General features: G+C 27.1%; 2 protein-coding genes across 2 annotated transcripts; one reads left to right on the forward strand and one right to left on the reverse strand.

Moving 5' to 3' along the window:
- Positions 1-11,756: 11,756 nt before the first annotated feature.
- Positions 11,757-13,441, reverse strand: LOC101492812 (F-box/kelch-repeat protein At1g23390). The gene has a single exon (XM_004489763.4). The coding sequence runs from the start codon at positions 13,112-13,114 to the stop codon at positions 11,990-11,992; it is 1,125 nt and encodes a 374-aa protein (XP_004489820.1). The 5' UTR covers positions 13,115-13,441; the 3' UTR covers positions 11,757-11,989.
- A 2,938-nt stretch (positions 13,442-16,379) lies between these two features.
- Positions 16,380-17,390, forward strand: LOC140919121 (uncharacterized). Its single transcript, XM_073364643.1, has 2 exons — positions 16,380-16,935; positions 17,043-17,390. The coding sequence occupies exons 1-2, from the start codon at positions 16,431-16,433 to the stop codon at positions 17,066-17,068; spliced, it is 531 nt and encodes a 176-aa protein (XP_073220744.1). The 5' UTR covers positions 16,380-16,430; the 3' UTR covers positions 17,069-17,390.
- Positions 17,391-18,939: the final 1,549 nt, after the last annotated feature.

Below are 18,939 nucleotides of genomic sequence, written 5' to 3' on the forward strand. Positions count from 1 at the left end.
CAAAGAAGAAATAAATGAGAAAAAAAAGTGTGTTGGCTAGGTTTTTAGAGAAGTGTACAGGGAGATTTGAGACGAATCCTAAGTTTGGAACGACATTTGAGAAACATGGATGTTGTAATAGGCTTGGTAAGATATCTTTGTATACACTTATCACCTTTCCAATGTGATTATTTGGAAGAGTGCATAAATTTTGAGAGACCTTATTAACACAAATCAATTAAAGATAGTGTTAAAAAATGTGTGTTAACAATGTCATGTTAGCATTATTCTTTTTTAAAAAATACTTTTATATTATTTTTACAATTAAATCTAATTTTTTTATCACCTTTAATAAAAAAAAATTAACACAAACATAATACACAACTTTACCTACTATAACACATTTTATTCTTTCATGGTGAGAATTAATTAAAAAAAATAGGAATTATAAATTAAGGGGTTGTTAAAAGGGAGCATCTCTACATACAAAAAGAAAAAGAAAAAAAAAAGAGCATCTCTTTGATTAGAAAGATCATGATTGATGATTGTTATTAGTGATCAAATTGCTTAATAAACAATGCATGTAAATTTTGAGTCTTGAGTGGTGGGCCTAGCTAAGGTCCTAGAATGAAAGCCTTAATGTCATAGTGCTCTAAAGGATTATAAACGACCAAATTTGGCATTGGTATAGTTCCCATATCCAATTCCATTATGTATCATTCAATAAAAAAGAATTCAAATATATCCCATTCTTTCTTTCAATTACTTTATCCATTTTTTTATTCGATTCTTCCAATTCTTCTAACCAAACTCACGACTCTTTGCTGAATTAGTGACGCACCATTGGTCGATCTCAATACTCACCTAATTATATATATTTGACCATCTTGTCTCATTTCTTTAATTTAAGGCTTCAAAACCATACCACAATCCATTGACTGCTCTATCACCACACAATATAATCTACCAACATTTTTTTATTCACGTATTTATTAATTATTTGCCAAAATAAATGTAATTTTTTAGGTTAAAAAAATGTATTTGTTAATTAACTATTATATAATTTGACTCTCCAATGGATATGCATGACAAAGGAATTCAATCATGTACATAATTACTTATTTTTTCATTTTATATTTATATGTTTATTCATTTTATTTTATATGTTTGTACATATTTAAATTTTAATATTTTTTCAATTAAAAATTATTTTAATTTCTTTTATTTTTATGACCATGTTATAGATACAAAGTATCAAACCATGACCACATACTTGAACATACCAATCCATTATTGGTATTTTACTTTTTATTTTATTTTATTTTATTATTAAACAATAATTATGATTTTATTATATTGATCATCATAAATATATATTGTTTTTTTAAAATTTATGTATTGTGGCAGATTTTTTGCCTTATTGTTTTACTTTCTTATTTTCGAATATTGCTCCTAAGATGCATCATATTATAGCTCCTTTAATTGATTGTAAGGACCAACTGGTATAGAAACTCACAGATTCGGGAATTTTATCTTATAAAGATGTTTACAACACTTTTTATCTTGAAGGATTGAACCTTAATTAAAGTAAAAAGAATTTTAGTGCAATAATCTCTCCTTCCAAATATTGTCTTGTTTGACGTCTCTTTCATAATAAAATGTCTACTAATGAAAATTTGTGAAATCGTAGATATGTGATGGTGTCATATTGTAGGCTCTACTCTCATGCATATGAAACTACTGATCATATTTTCTTTGACTGCACTTTTGATACTTGGTTGTGGAATTGGTTGTCATATGTTTAGCATATTAAGATTGATTTTTCTTCCATTTCTTCTCTTCATGATCTATGTAGTAAGAACTGAAGTTCTCAGGTGAGAGACGTTATCCTCTCAAGTTGACATTCATATCATCTAGGTTATGTGGTTTTCCTGCAATCAATTAGCTTTTAATAATAAGTTGGTTACCATTCAGTGTGTTATTCAACATTTCTCTTTTGTAATATCTCTCTCAGATAGGTTTTCTAAGGGAATGATCTCTTTGTCAATACATGAATTCTCTATTCTCTAATATTTTCTATGGATTGTCATGTTCATAAGACTTCTGTTATTACCCAAGTTAACTGATTGAAGCCTCTTTGTGGTTGGATTAAATGTAATATTGATGGGACTATAGTTGTTTATTAAAAGACTCATGTTATTCCCTAAAAATTGCATGACATAATCTGTTTATGCATTTATTTTTATAGACGAGATGATAAACACCATTAGAAATTTATACAAACAATTGTGGGGTCTAGAATTTCAATTATGGACATGATGTCCAACTTAATAATATTGGCGTTTGTCAGTTTAACTATAACTTAAAAATTGTTTGTGTATTTTTTTTATTATTAGTAAAAAAAATGAATATACATACTCAATCACCTTGTTGGAACTCAATTCGACGTAATCAAGCAATACATAAACTCATTTTGGGTAACTGAAATGATATGGTCTTATACATTTGCTGGGCCATTCTGACTTCTTGTAAGTTTGTTTTTGTATGCAAATATTTTTAGGATAAGGTGAACAAAAAGGCTACGTTGCATCTTATTGGTCCAAATAGCTTCATCCAAATAATATTCCTTTTTTTTTTTTGGAAGTAATAGGATAGAGGAAAAAGAAAGAAAAATGGGCTTGGATTTGGAGATTAGAAAAAGGTATGGAAAGTTGGCTTTTGTACCCCCTCAATTAATCCTGTACCTCCTTATTTAAAAATTTTATTTTTAAATGTCCAAACTACCCTTGATAAAACTGTAAAAATTTAAAAGAATTTTTTTTACCGGAAATTTCTTATAAATGAAAAAATGTTGTTTACCGGAAATTTCAGAATGAATGAAATTTCCGGTAGTTATAAATGAATACCGGAAATTTCATTTTTGAAATTTCCGGTAGTTATAAATGAATACCGAATATTATTTATAAATTAATTAATAAAATAAATTATATTAATAATAATAATAATAATAAAAGTAATAATAATAATAAAGTAAAGTAAATTATATTATTAAAACTTTATATATTTTTTAAATATTTTTATTATTATTTTTTAATTATATTAACAATATTTTATTAATTTTTTTATTAGATTGGAATAAAAATAGGAGAGAGTTGTTAAGAAAATAAGTTGTTATTTTATAAAATATTAGCAATAAAAATAGGAGTGAGTTGTTAAGAAAATATGTTGTTATTTTATATGCAAAATATTAGGGACAAGTTTTCTTTGTGGCACATTTAGTCAACCATTTGATTTTAGGATGAATGTTTGTGGCAAAATATCAGGGACACGTTTTGTTTGTGGCAAAATATTAGGATGTATTTTTTTAATATAATTTACTTTACTTTATTATTATTATTACTTTTATTATTATTATTATTAATATAATTTATTTTATTAATTAATTTATAAATAATATTCGGTATTCATTTATAACTACCGGAAATTTCATTCATTCTGAAATTTCCGGTAAAAAAAATACTTATAAATTTTTACAGTTTTATCAAGGGTAGTTTGGACATTTAAAAATAAAATTTTTAAATGAGGGGTACAGGATTAATTGAGGGGGTACAAAAGCCAACTTTCACTTATGCAATACCCATGTGAGAAATTGAACAAATTAATATTTATTTTTGTTGTAAAAATTTAATCAATATTCTATTTCACAACTCACCAGCCACCAGGTAACAAAGCAGGTGAATAATATTTGAATAATAGATTAAACGCTTATAATATAAGTATTTAAAATATAATAAATATTTAATTTAATTATAATTTTTATTTTTCTATTTTAATTAATTTATAGAATTAATTTTTTATTTTAAAATTGAATAAATTTTGTTCTTATCTTAAATTTTTAAACTAAAAAAAATAATGATATGACATTTTATAAATGACGTGATATATAATCTCATTATATAGAATGATCTATATGTTTTAATTATTCATTTGTTATTAATTAAGTTATAAAATAAATAATTTCAAAAGTTAAAATTAAAGTTGTTAATGCAATTTAATGAGTGTTAATTATTCTACAATATCATATCGTCCATCAATCTTTTAAAACATGTTGCATCGTAATTTTTTAGTTAAATTTCAAAACTGTGAGATTTTAAAACAGATAGACAAATTTCATAAATTAGTGAAAATAAAAAGACTACATCTAGAATAAAACACAAGTATTTGTCATGTAAATGTTTATACATAAGTTATTTCTAAAATAAAGATAAAATAATGAAATCAAATTATTTTTATAGTTAAAACTATTTTCATAAATTAACATAAAAAAATTAAAAAATTAATTAAAAAAAATTTATGAACATCGTTAATATTGATGCTATTATGAAATTTTTTTTTTGTAATTTTTTTAATAATTTAATATTCTATCTTATATATTTTCAAAAATATTATTAACAAATGAATCCATTAAAAAAAATGGAGAAAATAATAAATAAGCTCAAATCAATCGATATAAATATAAACATATGCTCTAAGTCCATACACAATAATTATTGAGATGTTGGGTATCCGTACTGGATTTTGCATTTTAAATTAGATAATGGACGTCCTTGCGTAATGGGGGTTCAATAAATAGTCCCACATATATCAACTATACCTCCACATTTTCATATTTCCTCGATATATTATATATAGTAGTGTCACTTTTTTCCAAAAAAAAGAAATATATATATATATATATATATATATATATATATATTAATTATAGTGTCTTTAAATAAATTAATAATTTTGTATATTGTATATATGTAATGATATTAATATAATATGTAAAATATAAATATAAGCATCAACGTAAAAAAACAAAGATAATTTTTATATTGCTCAAATGAGAAAAATAATTTTTTATTATATTATTAATTTATTACATTATCAGAAAATATATATATCAATTAGAGTATTTATGAAATATTTTTCTTTTTAATCTACAGTGTATGGATAAAGAGACTCACATGGCAAATGCTAGTTATTTAAAGAATTCAGAGGGTTGATGAATATTAAAAATACCTGTTTTATTTTTCATTAGAAAAATGTATTTTATTTTCACTTTTTTGAAACAATAAAATTTTCCCCATTCTAATGGACACCCACATGAAATTTCATAAGCTACAATGTAGCTTTGGTTCGAACGTGTGTTTAGACAAATATGAAACATATGTTTATTGTATAATGTTTAGGGCCTCTTTGAAACAATATTAGTTTTTTAATTTTTGAAATCTATGTTATAAATAATTTTCAAAAAACTGTTTTAAAAAATAAAAACAAAAATATATGTTTGATAATCTTATTTTTTTAAATTGTTTGAGATAAAAAAATGATAAAACTTGTTTGGTACAATTATATTTTAAAATTTTATCATAAGTGAAAACTAAAAATAAAAAATTGTTTGATACATATTTCCTTTTTTATAATTATTCTCTTTTAATATATTTTATATATTAGTCTAAATAAAACTTGAAATATTTTAAAATATAAATTTATTATATTAAATAAAAATATGAATTGGTTTAATCAAAGATAAAAAAAATATATAATTTTTTAAATTATGTAATTTGTAACAAGCTGAACTAAGTTGTTTCTGAATTTAAATTAAGTTGATTTCGAGCTAAAAATAAATTCATATTAAACTTTAAGTGCGAAGGTGCAGATAAAATATTCATCAAATTATTTCCGTTCACATCTTTATTCTAGAACAACATAACAGTAAGTTTTTTATATTCTAAAATTATACAATATTATAGAATTGACATTAATGAAAATTTATCAATTTTCAGTGTCTTTAGTTTTTAGTCAACAAAACCAAAATTTAAAATTAAAAAGTAAAGCCTTTTATGCATGTTTTACTTTTTTAATTTTAAAAATCAATAAATACAAAAACAATTTTCAAAAACACTTTTGTAAAACTTGATTAACAAACAATGTTTTTAATTGTTAATTTTTAATTTTTAAAACTAGAAAATAATTTTCCACTAATAATACATATAAATTAAGAGGAAAAAAGAAACTATGAATCGACAATATAAGTAAATTTTACATTGTCGATTAATAACAATTATTGATTTTATTCCATTAATAACTATACAATTCAAAGCTTCTTTACATTCATAATAATATCCTTCAAACTTATAAATTAAAATAAAAGAAAATTAATTTTATAAAAACCATGCTTAATTAAAACAAGTAAACAACGTCGTAAACATAGCAATCCCATCATAAACTATACAACATCGAGAAATATTCTATAAATAAGTATTTTTATAGTTGATATTCTATAAGACTAAAAAAATCGTTTCCCACTATATTAAATAAGTATTTTTATAAAGGATGATTTGATAAATTTTATTTATTTTATTAAAACAAAAAAAAAAATCATAAAACCCTTTTTCCTTTCATTCAAGATTTCTCAACTGTGTTCATAAAAAAATACCATAAACACACAAACTTTTAGAATTATTATTGTGAGTTGTATATTTTTTTAAAAGAGGGAAGAGGACCCCCGCAAAGGAAACAAATAAAATGTGCGAGAAATTTGAAAGAAACTAAAGCAATTAATGCACGTTATACCCACCCTTGAAAAGGACACATGATACATTCACACCAACTATTTTTAATTGAAAATTGGGAGTTTTTTTTTTACTATCCTGTTTTTTTTTTAAAATACACAAATACCCCATTTTAAATTAATCTACTAAAATGCTCTCTTTTTTTTCAATTTTTTAAAATTTATATAGTTTGATAAAAGATAAAATTAAATTGATTACACTTTACTCTTTATATAGCGTTTAGGAAAATATATTAATAAACTAACTTCAATCATAATTAACTATAATGAAATTTTATATGAGAAATATTATCAAATGCCCTTATCATACTTGTTAAGGATCTAAATCTAGAAAATTTGTATTGAAACAAATAAAATTTAGATTTTTAAGAAATTAAATGCACAAGTTCCAATACACTTTTTTAAAAATATTTATATATTTAGATCTTTAACAAATATCCTTATTACACTTTTTTAACATGACTTATTTTATATTTCAAATATCCCCACAAATATAGGATAAGATAATTCTTAACCTAAATTTGAATTAAAATGCTCGAACAAAAGACTACAAAAATTGAATGTCAAAATACAGGAGATGGTGTAAATTAGCAAGCCCATATATTAGTTTTTAGTCCATATAAATCTCATAAATTTTGTTTTTAGTATTTGTAAAAAAAATCACATTTTTTAGTTTCTAGAAAATTATTATGCTAACAGTTTTAGTCTCTATTATAACATCAACATATATTTTGGAATGATTTTTTTTGCATATATGTTTACAACACTATAAAAAGTTTTTCTACAAAATATGAGTTCAAAATTCGATTTTTAGATCCATATTTTAAGAACTTTTATCTTGAACATATAACATTTGAAAAATTCATATTTATTAATTCTAAATTAAAAAATTCTAAAATTGTGTGGATGAACTTTTAATAATGTTTTAAAAACACTTGAAAAATGTGATTAAAAACAGATTGTAGAATAATTTTATAGGAACTAAAAAATATGATTTTATTTTACCTAAATTAAAAATAAAATTTCAAAAATTTATAAAAATTAAAAACTAATTTAACGCTCTCTCTGTATATATAAAAGTTAGGATTCATGGACATAAGTAGGAAGTAAAACATAATAGTACAAAATTCAAATTTCGTTATTGAATTGAAAGTTATAAATCACATAAATAATGTCTATAAAATTTTGTATTAATATATAATTAATATACTTGAAATTTAATGTCTTAGCTTTAATTAAACGACTTGGTTTTCATTATGATATCAAATTATTGTAGATTAATTTCAAATTTTATATACATGACAATGTCATAATAGTTTTCAATAGATTTTATGATACAATATACAATTAAGAATTAAATAATATGTCTCATATATATATGAAGCGACTCAGGTCACAATGTTTTTCAATTATGTGATTTTTTTATTTTTATGAATAAAATGGTAATCTGATTGATGTCGATTTAATGTGAGACGCATATTTGTTTTTCTATATTGTTATCGAACCAATATTATTTAAATTATTATCGCAATCATAAAAATAAAGATAATTATTAGCGTCTTCGTTTGTGATTGTTGAAGTTTTAAATATTTTTTAAAACTAATTCATAGTAAACCATGATTTATATTAGAATTTACCATATTTAATACTATAATTATTATAATACTCTTTAAATAATGTAGATTTTAGTTTTTAATAATTCATAAAACAAGTTTCCATGCATAAAACTTTAGATAATACAATGATTTTTTTAAATTAAATTGAGAAAATTAAATAAGTTTAACAACTTTTTTAAAGGGTGTGAACTTTTTTGTTGTTGCTTATATATGGGATCTGAGGGAATATTCTCTCCGTCACTAATTATAAGCACTTATCGAGAATTTTTTTGTCCTTATATATAAGTCTCAATCTTTTCAAATTACTAGATACCTTTTTCTATTACTTTTCTAAATCTACTCCTACGGATAATAGTACTAATTTATCTTTAAATGTGAAAAATATACGCAATAAACAATTTAGTAAGAGTTTAATGTCTATGTCCTGTCTATCAATAAATCATGATCAATTACGTAGATGACTTTATAAATAGTTATCACAAAAGTCAAACATTATTAATGAGTTAACGGTTGTGATTGATTGACAATATAAAAATATTTTATACTGATAATATATATAACCATAACTGTTCGCGCGGTCCCTTAACTTAATTTCAGGTGACACTTCAACCTTTTATATTATTTTTTTTTCAGTTTAATTTTTTATTTAATTTTAAGTAACAATTTGATATTTTATATCTTAAAATGTCAACAATGTTATCATTTCTTTACAAAAACTTATAAAATTCATCAAAATCTTCAAACAAAATTTATAAAGTTCAATACCAATTTTAAGAAAATTCATATATTCGTCAAATGCATAACTCAAATACTCAAATAAATTCATATTTTCATTTTCAACAACATCAAATTCATCAAATAAAGAATGAAAATATGGGTTTATTTGAAGATTTGAGTTATGAATTTGATGAAATTTGCATTATGTTGAAGATGATAATAAATTTTATGGGTTTTGTTTAAATTTTTGATGAATTTTTATAAAAAGATAATAACATTATTGACATTTTAAGACATAAATGATCAAATAATTACTTAAAATTAAATAAAAAAATTAAATTAAAAAGGAAAAAAATTAAAATATTACATAAAATTAAGTTGAAGTATATATATAAATTAAAATTAGTTAATAATAACTACACATAAAATATACACATAATTACACCACTTTTGTTTTAATACACGTTAAACACCCCGTAAGTAATTATAAAAAAGGTACTATCGGTTTTTGGATATCTTAGTGGTTCATTTATTGGATCTAGTTGGTCATTTCAACATATAAAAAACATGCGTAAAATCTAGAATCATTGTGAATTGCGCTCCTCTAAGGGAAGAGGACCCTTGTCAAAATAAATTAAATGAGCAAGAATTTTGAAAGAAACTAAAGCAATCAAGGCATGTTATATTAACACATAGAAAATGACATATGGTTACATACACCTCTTTAAGTAGAAGTATTAATTAGACAAGTACACCAATTATTAACTCCAATCGATATACTAGAGGAGTTAAAAAATTTCAGTTAAAAAAAAAAAAGTTTTCGACATTAAAAAGTCTCTAAAATTTTGTGGGCTCAATAAAGTTTATAGACCCACTTTTTCAAAAAGAAATTTTTATTTCTTATTTAAATAAATTGGACAAATTTTTTTTAAATAAATTTTTTGGATAAAAAAGTTTCAATTTTTTTCTATAAAAAATGATCTACATTTTTTTTTATTTGAGAAAAAAATTCAGTTTTTTTCAAGAATTTTTTTAAAAATTTTCTCACAAAATTTTTTGAGAAAAAAAATATTTTTGAATATTTTTCGATATTCTTTTCAAGAAAAATAAATTTTAAAAATTTTTCAAGAAAAGAAATCTCAAAATTAACAAAATAGTGGACATATGAGCCTCCTCCCTTAAACCCATAAAAAATAATGAAAGAATGGGTCAGAATTTAAAATTATTTTAATAAGGGACTTAATATTAATTAAAGATTTAGTAAGAAATCTTTTAAGAGAGACTTTAAAGCTTTATTGACGCCTCTACCTATAAATTAGTTTTTATTATATATCTAATTTATAATTCAATATATATCTATAATAACTCATGTTCATCAAATAACCCAAAAGATCCATTTTTAAAATTTTGACTCATCTTTAAAATTGTGGATAAGTTTTAGACTTCAATCATTTTAGAGAACATTAACTTATTTAATTAATTTAATACATGTTATATCATTTAATTAATTAACTTATTTGTTCTCTAAAATAGTCTGTAAATTTATTTAATTAATTTAATACATGTCATATCATTTTTCAAAGTTTCTTATAATTTGTTATCAACATTTATATTAATGGAGGTCCATTTCCTTTAACCTTCCACATTTTCTAGTTAGTGACCTTACTAATTGTTAGTGGAATGTTAATTTGATTATTCACTTACCTATAACTTACGAGTTGTATCATATAAATAAGACTTCTATTATATTGTAAAAGTTAAGATAATACAAATTCACAAAAAAAAAGAAAATGTGAATCTACGAACAAACTCGCAATATTTATATTAATAATATAAAATAAAAAAATAGTTACAAATTTGATGAAAATTAAAGTGACTAAAATATTATGTCTCCGGATTTGTAATGTTAATAATGTTAAAGTGATTGGTTGAATCTATTAGCACTTGGTCAAAATTAATTTATCAATTTAAACGAAATAAACACTATGATAAGATGGAAATGCCAAAAGAACTACACAAAGACGACGAACAAAAATAACGTCACACTATAGCGACAAAGTAACACATAAACACAAAGAAAAGATAGAATTAAGTAAAAATCACTTATTTAGATTGAATGATAGAGAAAAATGATGTACATATATAAAAGGCTAAATTACATCCGTTGTCCCTTAACTTAATTTCAGTTAACGTTTTAGTTCTTTATCTTTTTTTTTTTTCCGACTCGGTCCTTTATTTTAATTTTAAGTGACAATTTGATATTTTATGTTTTAAAATTTCAACAATGTTATCCTTTTTTGTACAAAAATTCAAAAAAAAATTCAAACAAAACCCATAAAATTAATTATATTCTTCAATATAATACAAATTTCATTAAATTTGTAACGCAAATCTTCAAATAAATTCATATTTTTATATTTTATTTGATATTGTTAGGAATAAAGGACTAAATCGGGAAAAAAAAGATAAAGGACTAAAACGTTAACTGAAATTAAGTTAAGGGACCACATGTGATATTTAGCCTATATAAAATTTCTCAGCGGTTAGGTTTTTCTTTTACTACATAGTTATCTTTAAAACTGTATTGTGAGATTGGTTTATGTTGTGAAATAAAAATCAAGGTAATACTTATTAGACATGTAAAATTAATTATAAGTTATTTCCTTTAATTGGGTTTTAATTATAAGTTAGTTACTCTAGTTAAAAATTTAATATTTTAATTTAGATATATAAATTTTATCATACCTATTATTGTAAAATATTAAATAAAATATAAAAATTAAAGATATGTATTATTATTGTATATAAGACAAAAGTTTAATTATAAAAGAAAAAAAAAACAAATAATAGTGTATAATCTTAAAATAAATGTGAGGTATAGATTTTGTGGATAAAATAGCACAGTCAATTAAAATCAACCTCGTACGTAGAATAATACACGTTTGGTTTATTTTAATAAATTGGGATATTATCCACAAACTATAATTTAGTTTTCAAAGACAACAAATAATTTCCATAAAAATAAAAGTTTAGGTAACCCATTCATTCACATTCACATCTATTTCATGCAAAATGTCCTTTTCTCCGACAAAACTGCTCTCTGCAGATCCTCCATTTGCACGTCACCGCCGCAAAACACCATCCTCGTTCCGCCGTTCACCGCCGCGTTCATCACACTCTTCCACTCACACAAATTCCCATCCAAAACTTCACACACAACCAATTCTTCAGGTACCAACGTGTTGCGCAAGAAAACAAAATCCCCAACCCAAACCACTTCAACCGAACCAAACTCCGAACCACCTTTCAGCTTCTCCACCATCTCCTTCGGCATCGAACCGATTTCTTCCATTCCCGAACCTAATTCCCCTTTAACTGCCCACAGTTTCACGTCTCTCACATCCCCCGCTTCACCAACTAATCCGGCCACCGCCAATTTCCCCGACAACACTCCGGTGACGCAGTAGAAAACGCTCCGATCGGGACGCAGATCGTAAGGTCCTTCCCATGTCATCGTAATGGTATTGAACGAGTAAGTCACGCCGGAATTCTTCTCCGTCACGAGCATATTTTCTCCGACGACGGTAACTGAAATCCACGTGGAGGCCGACGCGCTCTTCAGCATTGCCGGCATTGATTTACACGTGACCCAGGCACGGCTCTCCATGTCGTACAATTCAACAGCAAGCGGATCATCCTCGAATTCACACGCGCCGCCAGCAACAACCACGCGCGTTCCGACTTTAGCAACTATTGGATCCGTGCGCCACACGCGTGGAGAAGGCGCTTGGTGCCAATCAAGATGAAGTGCGTCAAGTGAAAAAGTAAATTCCGACGGAGATATCGTGTAGAGAAGCGTTGAGTGAGACGTTCTAACGGCGGAGATTTCGCGAGTTTTGTTGATCAACGGTTGGTGTTTAATTATCTTAAGCCACGCGTGCGAGCGAGGGTCGTAAGCGTGCGAAGTTATCACGCGCGAGACGCGTGTGGTCTGGGTGAGAATTATGAGCCATGGTTTTATGCGTCTGACGTGGTTGAGTGATGAAGAAACCGCACGGTTCCAAGCTGTTGACACGTGGCAAGAGGGAATAAGTTCGATGAGTGGCACGTGCGAGAATATGGATTCTAAAACATCGCCATGGATGGGTGCTTCTTCTTGGGGTTTGTTTTGTGTTGCAACCATTGTTATTGTTATTGTTTGGGTAAAGGAAAAAGCTGTGTGTTTGTTTTAGTGTTGTGTTTTTTTATAGTGGAGTTTTGAGTGAGAGGGACATAGTTAGTGATTTATATATATAGTGGGAAAAATGAGAATTGTAAAGAGGGATTTGGTGTCTTTCAATGGTTGGTTGCCACCTAATGTGATTTGGTGACCTATTGAAACGTCCCAACCTATGCTTGATACGGTGCTAATCCGCATAGACTCGCTACAAAAAGACACAATTATTCGGATTAATTTCCCTAATGTACTCATTATAGTAAATCACGACAATGATTAAGTTTTCAAAAATATTATCCTTACAGTCTCACATTTGTTTTTTTTATTAAATTTCAGTCCCACATTTACTATTATAATAAAAAGTATAATAATATTTTAAAAGTTATATAAATAATAATAAATAAAAGTATTATAAAAATAATTATTATTATATTAAAAATTAAGAATGATAATCATTTTAAAATAATTATTTTATTAAAATAACCTTTATTTTGAAATGAAGAGAATATTCTTATAGATATTTAGATTAGTATAGAGTCACAAGATTAAGAAATAATTTACTACTAATAGAATTTTATTGAAGACAGACACATAATATTATGCAATCAAATTACATTGTTTAGCCGCATCAATTTATTGGTTATTAAAAAGTCACATGATGATATGAATAAATAGCAAACTTTAATTGGATGTAGTATCAAAATAATTTTATATTTCGATTTGATTTATATAAATTAGTTGTTTAAAATGTTTAGTTAAGTTATGCTTTTAATTCTTTATGGCCATATAATTTATTAATAGATCATTTATTTATTTATTCAACTAGATCCTTTAAGTGATATTTTATTTGTAACATTAACTTTTATGTTATTATAATTGTTTGTAAAAATTATATTTTTTTTGTTAGTTTTGTTAAAAATAATTTATTATAATGCTGAAGTGTGCATAATATTGTTGATGTGACAAATTATAAAAGTAAACGATTCATAGATTGATAAGTTTTGGAATATTACATTTATGATCTTCTAAGTTTAAATCAATTTTTACTTAAGTTTAATCTTCATCTTTTACCTCTTCACATTCTTTCTCTTTCACTCCATCTTAAAAAAATCTAAGACCCAAAATTTGTAATTCCAATAGAAAAACTCAAAACGTTGACCATGTGAATTAGAGTATAATCAAAACAAGAAATTTATTATTCCAACATGAATTAAAAACTGAGTTGTTGTAAATAAAGAGAAATCCACCATAAATCTACTAAAAATAAATGAGTTGTTCGTAAATTCAATAACTTGATCAAACATAAAAGACTAAAATTGCAATTTAGCTTAATTTATTTTTAGAGTGTTATAGTATTTGTACTGTCAATTTGAAAATTATTTGTACATTTGAGAGCAGTAATTCCAATATTTGTATCATACATGTTGGATACTTAAATGTGTAAGATTTATGGGTCACATATGCAATTAATTAATAAAGTGTGTTAGGGTCATTATATAATTAGCCAATAAACTAGGGGTCAAATAATATATAATAGTTATGAAAATTAATAGTGTAGATACCAGGCAGTTTCTAATTTAATGAGGGGCTGAATTGGAAATACTGCAATTTGGGATATAACTAATAATAGTTATATATAGGGGTAATGGTCCCCAAGGCAAACACAACAAGACTGTTCAGTCTCACAAACCCTAAAGGAGAAAACTCTCTGGTTCTCTCTATCCCCATCAAGAGAGCAAGGTCTTCAGAGTGTTTTGCTAAGGAAGATCACCCAACTCATTGGCTCTATCATCATCATCGCATGATTTCATTAATGGCAATTCCCACAGGTACGCTTCCGCCTTTGGCTATTCATCATGTAATTGACATGGATTGTTGAGCACAACGTTATTAGGGTTTTCCCACAATTGGTATCAGAGCCTACCATGTTTAATTCATTATGAAATTCGGTTATTGTCTTTGTTTAGGATTCAATTTGGGAATTTTGACATGATTGAAAAATTAGGGTTTGTAATTTGGGAATTTTGATATATATATTATGGAATCCATATTTTTTTGTTTTCGATTATAATTTTTTTTGTAATGGTTTGAAGTTGAACACACTGTGATTTTTAAAACCTATTGTCGTTAATAATCTTTGCATGTTTTTCATTTCGGAATTGAATATGTATGCTATTGATTTGTAAGCAAGAATTGTAGCTTCTGTGTTTATTCGCGTCTACATTCCCTGATTATGGTGTTTTTGAAGTTATCGGAGTATGTGATTTTGAGTCAATTTATTTGTTAAATTCGTTGCTTTTGTTGTTATTTTAGTTCTATTGAGTTTGTTGAACAATTAGATCTGATTTTGTGTTGTGTTAATTTGTTTGCCATTTGTCCAAATTCTGAGATAGATTGTACTATCCGGCTCACAAATGGATGAATATTAATTAGTTATGATTCTGTATAATTTTTTTTGCATTTAAAGTACAATAATAATAATAATAATAAAGCAAGCGCCATAATTTTTTATTTTTTTTGACAAATGTATATTCCATTTTGATTGTCACTCTTCTGACTGAATTGGCAGAAAACATAGTGTTGTGAGTATATATAGGGTTACGTAGTGTGTGTATTTTTTTAAATTTTTTTTTGATAAAACAATAATTATCAAATACTAATGAAATACTGTGTATATAAGTGAACAATATTTTTTTTATTGTTTTATTTGGATATAATAAATATATGTTCAAGTCAAGTTTGACATTTTGAACGAGTTAATTGAAACTTGATGTCGCCAAAGTGACCTCTCTTGTCTAAATTGCTCGTGAAGAGTGTCAAATGGATGTGTATATGTTTATTCATGCGAGTATTGACCGGCCCAAAGGAAGGTTAATATTTGGCATAATCACATATACATCTGCGATGATAAATGCGTGACAATTATTTGGTATACATGTGAGCAGTAAATCGGCCCAAAGGAAGGTTTATTGTTTGACATGTCTTATTGTCAACATTTGATCGTTGCAACAAGAGTACCACTAGCAGTTGGTATTACTGTCCAAAGACTTGACATCAATGGTGCACCTGGTATCTTGAGATGGGTTAAATTCCATGATTTGAACATATGTATTTATTTATTTGTTGATTTGTTTTCTTAAAATGTGAGTTTCTAAGTTTCGTTCTTTATTTAACTCACATCATCTATTGCTTCCATATCTGCAAATTTGAGTTTTATTCCTATCTAGTCTTTAGAGGTGCTGTCTCGGATGAGATAGATACAGCTAAAAAATTCCTTGCTGAGATGGAAAAACGCTTTGTAAAAAGTGATAAGGCTGAAACAAGTTCTTTGCTTCAGAATTTAATTTCCATGAAGTATCAAGGCAAGGGAAATATAAGAGAGCACATTATGATGATGTCCAACATTGCTTCTAAGCTTAAAGGTCTAAAGCTTGAGTTGTCAGATGACTTACTCATTCATTTAGTATTGCTGTCTCTTCCTTCGCAATTCAGTCAGTTTAAGGTGACTTATAATTGTCAAAAGGAGAAATGGACTCTTAATGAGCTCATTTCATTATGTGTGCAAGAAGAGGACAGGCTGAAGCAAGATAGGACTGAAAGTGCTCACTTTACTAGCATCTCTAAAGACAAGGGCAAAAGGAAAAGAATTGAGGAGCCCAAGAACAAAGCTGCTGCTAAGGGTCCAGAACAAAAGAAGCAGACTACGGATAACAACTGCTTCTTCTGCAGGAGTTCTGGACACGTGAAGAAGGATTGTGCCAAATATCACGCTTGGCGTGTTAAGAAAGGTATGATTCTGTCTTTGGTCTGTTCTGAGGTTAATTTAGCTTCAGTACCTGGAAACACTTGGTGGTTAGACTCTGGTGCAACTACTAACATCAGTGTTTCAATGCAGGGTTGCCTGAACTTCCGAAAGCCTAGTGATACTGAAAGATGCATCTATGTAGGAGATGGGAAGAAGGTAGAAGTTGAAGCCATAGGAAAATTTAGATTATTATTAAGTTCCGGTCATTATTTGGATTTAAAAGACACTTTTGTTGTACCGTCATTTAGACGGAATTTGGTCTCTATTTCTTATTTGGACAAATCAGGATATTATTGTTCATTCGGGAATAAAGAATTTACTTTGTCTTTAAATTCGAATGTTGTTGGAACCGGTTTACTTTCTGGTTATGATAATCTTTATTTGTTGGAAACTGTGGCTAACTATAATGAAACCTTGAATGTGGAATCACGTGGTACTAAGCGGAAAATTGACAATTTCAATTCAGGAGTGCTTTGGCACAAACGTCTAGGTCACATCTCTAAAAATAGAGTTGAACGACTTGTGTCAGATGGAATTTTAGATTCCATTGACTTCACACACTTTAACGTTTGTGTAGCATGCATTAAAGGAAAACAGACTAAAGATAAGAAATTAGGCACATATAGAGCTACATACGTCTTAGAATTGATACATACGGACATCTGTGGGCCATTTCCAACTCCTTCTTGGAATGGTCAACAATATTTTATATCATTCATAGACGATTATTCTAGATATGCCTACCTTTACCTAATTCACGAAAAGTCCCAATCAATAGACGTGTTCAAATCCTTTAAGGCAGAAGTTGAGAATCAACTTAATAAGAGAATAAAAAGGTCAAATCTGATCGTGGTGGTGAATACTACGGCAAATATGACGGTTCAGGTGAACAACGTCCGGGACCATTTGCCAAATACCTAGAGGAATGTGGAATCGTCCCACAATACACTATGCCGGGGTCACCCAACATGAATGGTGTAGCTGAAAGACGAAACAGAACTTTTAAGGATATGGTAAGGAGTATGATTTGTCATTCCACCTTGCCAGAGTCACTCTGGGGAGAGGCATTAAAAACAACAGCATACATATTAAAAACAGCAGCATACATTCTTAATAGAGTACCAACTAAGGCAGCGGCTAAAACACCTTATGAGCTTTGGATTGGGCGTAAGCCTAGTCTGAAGCACCTTCATGTTTGGGGATGTCCAGCTGAGGCAAGGCCTTATAGGCCGAATGAAAAGAAATTTGAACCCCGAACAATTAGCAGCTATTTTATAGGGTACTCAGAAAAATCAAGGGGCTATAAATTTTATGATCCTAATTTGAGAACAATTTTTGAGACGGGAACGGCAACGTTCTTTGAGGATATTGAGTTTGGGGGGAAGATTAAGGTTAAAGATTTTGTCTTTGAGGAAGAATCGGTAACAATTCCAGAACTGATTCTTCCACCAATTGACTTTCCCATTATTGAACAAACTCAAGATGATCTGGTTGTTCAGGAAGAACAAAATCCAGATCAAATTCAAGATCCTCAAGAACAAGTGCCTCAAGAGCCAGCTCCATTGCGGAGATCCACTAGAGAAAGGAAAAATGCTATTTCGGATGATTATGTAGTATTTATCAATGAGGTAGAGGAAAATGTTGGCATGACGGAAGACGACCCAGTCAACTTTCATCAAGCCATGCAAGATTCTCGTTCAGATAAGTGGATCGAAGCAATGAATGAGGAGTACAAGTCTATGCAAGACAATTCAGTTTGGGAACTTATCCCATTACCTGAAGGAAAGAAACCCATTGGTTGCAAATGGATTTTTAAAACCAAGCGGGATTCCAATGGTAATGTGGAGAGATATAAGGCACGTCTTGTAGCTAAGGGTTATACTCAAAAGGAAGGGATTGATTATAAAGAGACTTTCTCTCCGGTTTCATCGAAGGACTCTTTAAGAATAATCATGGCTCTTGTTGCTCACTTTAATTTGGAGCTTCA

Source organism: Cicer arietinum, chromosome 8 (assembly GCF_000331145.2).
Source record: "Cicer arietinum cultivar CDC Frontier isolate Library 1 chromosome 8, Cicar.CDCFrontier_v2.0, whole genome shotgun sequence".
In the NCBI taxonomy this organism is placed as follows: Eukaryota; Viridiplantae; Streptophyta; class Magnoliopsida; order Fabales; family Fabaceae; genus Cicer; species Cicer arietinum.

Coding starts and splice junctions, on each gene's coding strand:
- LOC101492812 (XM_004489763.4), bottom strand. CDS start 13,114: ATGGTTGCAACACAAAACAAACCCCAAGAAGAAGCACCCATCCATGGC.
- LOC140919121 (XM_073364643.1), top strand. CDS start 16,431: ATGGAAAAACGCTTTGTAAAAAGTGATAAGGCTGAAACAAGTTCTTTG. Junction 16,936..17,042: donor CGCTTGGCGTGTTAAGAAAG/GTATGATTCTGT, acceptor GTTTCAATGCAG/GGTTGCCTGAACTTCCGAAA.